The 5,950-nt window shown below is 35.4% G+C and overlaps 1 protein-coding gene across 2 annotated transcripts; it reads left to right on the top strand.

Annotated features, from left to right (window-relative positions):
- Nucleotides 1-2,065: 2,065 nt before the first annotated feature.
- Nucleotides 2,066-5,137, top strand: LOC21385461 (60S ribosomal protein L35a-3). Of its 2 annotated transcripts, none has more exons than XM_024163747.1 (5): nucleotides 2,066-2,150; nucleotides 2,242-2,277; nucleotides 2,485-2,713; nucleotides 2,806-2,848; nucleotides 4,879-5,137. In XM_024163747.1, the coding sequence occupies exons 1-4, from the start codon at nucleotides 2,119-2,121 to the stop codon at nucleotides 2,845-2,847; spliced, it is 339 nt and encodes a 112-aa protein (XP_024019515.1). In that variant the 5' UTR covers nucleotides 2,066-2,118; the 3' UTR covers nucleotide 2,848; nucleotides 4,879-5,137. The 2 variants fall into 2 exon arrangements, with proteins under 2 accessions (XP_024019515.1, XP_024019514.1); XM_024163746.1 differs by lacking the exon at nucleotides 4,879-5,137 and adding an exon at nucleotides 4,494-4,810.
- The last annotated feature ends 813 nt before the right edge of the window (nucleotides 5,138-5,950 follow it).

Below are 5,950 nucleotides of genomic sequence, written 5' to 3'. Positions count from 1 at the left end.
ATAAAGCACAACATCCAAATTAATAATACTACAAACACAAATTATCCAAATCCAATGTCCAAAATTCAAAGTACAAACTAGAAAGTCGCAGCAAACAATACTAATGTTCAAAGTCCACAACAAGTGTAAAAAATATCTAAATTGGCATAAGAAATTAAAAAGTTAAAAAAAAATTAGATTCGGTCGGTTTGGTTTTTAACCGAACCTTTAAACTCAAAACTGAAACCGAACCGACTTTGAAAGAGTTCGATCGGTTAACCGAACCAATTACTTTCAGTTCCACGCGCCGTCTTTTTTTGATTTTTGAGTGGTTGATTCTTCAGTCTATGGCGGTCGGTTTCGGTTTGAAAGTTTTTTTTGTACATTCCTAGTTCTATGCTCTTTCTCTATTTATTCTTATTTCCAACCGCCGCCGTCACAGAGAAACTCACCCATTACTATCGACTAGTGCTTCCCCAAATCTCCTCACTATTTCACCTTTGGATCTCCAGCCTCTACCGTCTCTTGCCTTTAGTAAATATGATAACTTTCTGCAAATTCATGTCATCGATAGAGTTCTGCAAAGAAGCTTGGCAGCTGCAAAGGTAGCAACCAACGAATTATCTCCGTCTCATCTATGAGATTTGGCAACTGCAACCTCTTATTTCTCCCCGTCATGGCCATCGTCCCTTGAAACGCCGCGACGAACACGACAGCGAGATATTGGATGCCGAGCAATTTACGCTCAGATCTCTATCGATCTTCTTGGTTATCGCTTTGCAGAACCTCGCTAAGTTTTTCAACTGATTTTAACTGACATTTGTGTTTTTTAAAGTGATTTTTGTATTTTTGAAAGTGATTTTGACTCGAGCTTAACATGTGACCTCGCAGCTCTCGACAAACATGACAGTGGGATCTTAGTCGTTGTGAAGAGCTCCTTAAGAGATGACCGCAGTGAACCCGATGAGATCTCCATCGTTTGTAGATCCCTGAGAGCAATTCTCACCGGAGCGGAAGCTGATTTTCTATTTTTCGTGCTTTTTTTTTTGTGATTTTTAAGTGTTCTAGTGATGGGGACAACCATAGAACCACTGGTATTAGCAGCAATCGATTGGTATTGCACCGAAAATTATTTTTCGGTTGGCCACCACCGTTAACTGCAGTTTCCAACCGATTTCGGTGGTATGGGCTGGTAACTCAGTGGTTACCGGCCGGTAACTCGATGATTACTGGTTGGTAATCCGTATGGCGCTGGATACTGGCCAGTATTGCCACCAAATACCAACTGATATCATGGCAAATAACACAAGCCAAAGACGCTGGAGAGAATTCCGATGACTATTGCACCTGATACTGGTGGTTCTTCGTAAGATACAGTCAGGTATCTTAATTGGACTCCTGTTTTGTGGCCGGGTACCGACGGGTATCTCAGTTGGATACTAGTCTTGCGACCAGAGACCTGCCAGCATCCTAAATATATATTTAATACGGAAATAGTAGAAAATATGCCAATATGAAAAGCTTAAGAAAGTATATAGGCTAATTTTTAGTTATACAAATTAATAGGCCATAACTTGTCAAGTTATGGTTCATAACCAGATAAGTTATGGACAAACTTGTCAAGTTATAGTTCATAACCAGACAAGTTATAGAGAAAAACCGTGAATAACTTGTCAAGTTATGGTTCATAACCAAACAAGTTATGGACAAAACAGTAATTTCGCCTATTTATTAACTTATGTAAACTATTGACCTATTAATTTTAATTCATCTTAAGTCTTGACCTATTTTTCTCTTTCTCTTCTCTGTATTTAATATTTTAAATATAGTGTGATGATATAATTATAATATTCTCGCAATTTTTTATGTGGGAGTTCTCTTTAAAGCCCTTTTTAAAAATTGTCCTTCTATATGTGTAAATGGCCCAATTTGGAAACCCTTTGCGAGGCTTGTGAATTGGGCCACAATAAAGCCCAAAGAAAATAAATAGTAAGTAAACCAGAGCATAGAGAATTGGGCCTGAAACAAGTCCATGGTTAGTATAAATATCTCAGAAATGCCCCAATCCTCGGCTTCTGCAAATTAGGGTTTGAGGGCTTTCTGCAGACAAAGATCGAAGCAAAGAAACCCTAGCTGAAGATGGTGAAGGGGCGCCAAGGAGAACGCGTCAGGTCTGTCAATTATATCTTCTTCAAACCATTTTTTTTGTCCCATGCGAATTTTGATATTTATGCTTATTTTCTCTACTTAATTTTGCGACAGACTCTACGTCAGAGGAACAATCCTAGGATACAAGAGGTAATTATCGTCAATTCCTAAAGTTTATTGCTCTTTTCCTTGGTTTTCCGGCGTTTTTGTTTGGCTGCCGAGAAATAAAAATTGAAGAAAATGGATGCGATCTTGGATTGGCACAAGGGAAATGGTGAAAAAATTGATTTTTTTTTTTTCGATTTGGATTAGGAATTGATTTTTTTTTTTATTTTTTTTGTTTTCTATGGTGGTTAGGTCGAAATCGAACCAGTACCCAAACACGTCTCTGATCCAGGTTGAGGGAGTGAACACCAAGGAGGAGGTCGATTGGTACCGGGGAAAGCGCTTGGCGTACATCTACAAGGCCAAGGTGAAGAAGAATGGGTCCCACTATCGCTGCATTTGGGGCAAGGTTTCCAGGCCTCACGGTAACAGTGGTGTTGTTCGTGCGAAGTTCAAGTCAAACCTGCCGCCTAAATCTATGGTATTGTTAAATGGAAATTGCAAACGTTGTTTTTGTTATGATTCAAATAATGGGTTTTCTGATTTTGTTCTGTTCTCTGCTTGCTTTTGAAGGGTTCGAGAGTAAGAGTTTTCATGTACCCCAGCAACATTTAAGGTAATTTATCGGGAATTTTTGTTTTGTTTCTTTGTTTGCTTTTCATAATCATAGTCTGGCAGTATTGAATGGATAATTGTATATAATGTTGCTTGGTGTTAGAGAATGTACTGATGTTTGTTAGTTTGTTAGATTTCTGCTACAATTTAATTAGAGGTTGTTATTAGCCGTTATAGTTCCTCTTGTAATATAATCAGTATATATAACTTTTCAGTAATGCACTGAGGGTGTGTTTGGTTGGGTGGAAAGGAATGAAATAGAATGAAATGAAATTCTAGTTTGATGTTTAGTTGGGTTTATAAGTAATGAATGATCATTTAAAAGGAATGACCATTCACCCATTTTGGGTGAATCATCATTCTTTCCTCGTATGGGAGGAATGACCATTCTAAGTTCTTTTTTTATTTCATATGGGAGGACAGTAGTTATATCTTATAATATAATATAATATAATATATAATAAAAAACATTATAATATAATATACAATTTAATGGAGCATTGTTCAAAACACTACTTACGTATGCCTGTTATAACATACAAGTGATTCATACTGATTCGTTTCTTGAAACAAAAAAGTAAGAATTGATTTGTTGTACATCAATTTGATTTTTTTTAGCAAGGAAAATGCAATTCAGACTCTCGACTTCAAAGAATAGTTGATGTTTCTACAATTCCGGTGCTAGCTTGCGACTTGCTGGCTGAGATTGCATGAAAAATATTTCCCCCAAGTAATATGCTTGCCAACCCGAATAACCCGACTTTACTCGAGATCACCTAAAAGGTTATGAGTTTGTAGACTTAAGAGAGTGTTGCGGTCTAAAATTTTGTCAACCTGCATTGATCGGGTCGGCTCAATTTTCGGCTCAATCTGACCCTACAGGCTGATTTACACCCCTATATAATAAGATAACGAAATGTAGCACATAAGAATGTTTAGCCAAACCAGGAAAAGGAGGGAAACCAATAAAAAGAAGAAATTGGCCTGAATGGAACATATCTGATATTGTAGTATATAAGTGGAGCCAAAATTATGTGGACAAGACAAGTTAGAAACGTATGTCAATAAGGGGGGGGAAAAAAAGCAAAATAAAAAGAAATAAAAAGAAATGTGTGGATCGGTAATACTGTTGATTGAGATTATTATTCATTTATCGGGCATTTAATATTTCTTCATAAAGCAAAAAAGAAAAACGCGCATGCCTAATACCTTTCAAATTTGGCTGTTTAACAACAATATGTAAAAGAAAAGAAAAGCTTCCATATCAGATAACAACAGCCGAACTGTCGTCCAAAATAAAACTATGTTTGGAATTGATCCTGTTTTTATTTTTCACGTTTTATCAGAAAGAAAAAATAAAAAAATTATAAAACAGTATTTGGCACAATAAAGATAAAAAATAAAAATAAAAATAATTTTTTGATTTAGTATAAAATAAAAATTACTTTCATAGCTACCAAACATTAAAGAAATTGTTCATCTTTTTAATCTTTTTCTATTGTCCGTGCATTTTCTTATCTTGGTTATCTGTTTTGTGAATGCTTTAAGTTGCAAATTTTTACTAAACCAGTTTCATTTTGTGTGATTTTCATCTGCTTACTTCTTTTTGCAGTTTATTTATACTTGCTTTTGATATTTTCTTGCAGTTGTTCAGGACCTATGGTTGACAGAGATTGGTCACTTGGGAGGGGATTTATGTTTTATGAACCAAGTTTTTAAGTGTCTTGTTTGTTTAGAGCTGAATCAATTTTGTTTGGTTTAGGGTGTTTAATGGAGCATTGTTCAAAACACTACAGGTTAAGTGAATGCACTTATATTTTGTTTAGCTTTTCTGCAATTTGAGTCCTCGCCAATTCCTGATTTATCAAGTTGACCAATAATGTTCATCTTTCTGAATTGCAAGTGGAACAATTTTGTTATAGGCTTTACTTACGTATGCCTGTTATAACATGCAAGTGATTCATACCGATTCGTTTCTTGAAACAAAAAAGTAAGAATTGATTTGTTGTACATCAATTTGATTTTTTTTAGCAAGGAAAACGCAATTCAGACTCGACTTCAAAGAATAGTTGATGTTTCTACAATTCCGGTGCTAGCTTGCGACTTGCTGGCTGAGATTGCATGAAAAATATTTCCCCCAAGTAATATGTCGTCTCTTAAGTATTTTTTTTTAAGTGGATTTTCATGCCAATACTCTGATATTCCCAAGTGGACTTGAGAACAAAATATTCACATCAAAATGTAAACGTGGTGTATGCTTGTCATCAAATTGGAAGCATGGTGTATATTTCTCATAAGACGATTGCATGTCGTAATCTTGTTTTCGTGATTGTAAGATGAAATAGTTGTTGTTGAAGTGTGCATGAGTCCCATCCGGATTTTCTTTGTAGTAGCCTCGGGTATGCAACGAGTGCTTAAACCGAAGAAGCCATTTTTGGCTTCAGTTTCTGCTATTTGATATAGAGGAGATGCATCCGCAGCTTTTTGAGGATAAGAAGGGAGGAGTTGGAGGCTGTCAATGGCATGCTCCCTCTGGTTTTTGTACATCACTTTGCATTTTTATAACATCACATCAGTCTTTGAACGGCCTCTTTTTTTTTTTCTTTTTTTTTTGGGTGGGGACAATTTGGTTTTAAAAGTTTTTCCTGTCAATTATTTCTCAACTTTATTGTTGTTATCGCCATTTTATTATTTTATACGTAGTTTTGGTATCTAGTCCTAAATTGAATGAGAGTATTTACGTGCCCACCACATATTTAATTGGAAATTTTACAGAAATAGTGGTGTAAACTATTTTAATTTTAATTTAGTTCTTTTTTTTTGCAGTGAAAATAACATTTTGCATTATGCAATTTTTTTGGCAAAATTTTAAGATAGGACGTGGTGATCACCTTTGTTACATTTTAAAAGTTCAATTTCAATTTTATGGTTAAGGACAAAAATATGAATAAATAAAATGAGAAATCAACCCACCCACCACAAACAAAAAATAATAATAAAAAAAAGAGTCTCGCATTACTCGAATAATTATAGGACTGACGGTCTTCAAGGACTAAGCATGCCGAAAGCTCTATAATTTGAGTGTTCATGTAACTTGTTGTGT

This window comes from Morus notabilis, unplaced genomic scaffold, assembly GCF_000414095.1.
Source record: "Morus notabilis unplaced genomic scaffold, ASM41409v2 Scaffold1819, whole genome shotgun sequence".
Taxonomy (NCBI): Eukaryota; Viridiplantae; Streptophyta; class Magnoliopsida; order Rosales; family Moraceae; genus Morus; species Morus notabilis.
The sequence above is the reverse complement of the archived record's forward strand: the minus strand, read 5'-3'. Positions and strand labels throughout refer to the sequence as shown.

Excerpts from the sequence above, each read along its gene's own strand:
- LOC21385461 (XM_024163747.1), top strand. The coding sequence starts at position 2,119 with ATGGTGAAGGGGCGCCAAGGAGAACGCGTCAG. Across the intron at positions 2,151-2,241 it reads CGCCAAGGAGAACGCGTCAG|ACTCTACGTCAGAGGAACAA; the intron begins GTCTGTCAATTA and ends ATTTTGCGACAG. Across the intron at positions 2,714-2,805 it reads ACCTGCCGCCTAAATCTATG|GGTTCGAGAGTAAGAGTTTT; the intron begins GTATTGTTAAAT and ends TTGCTTTTGAAG.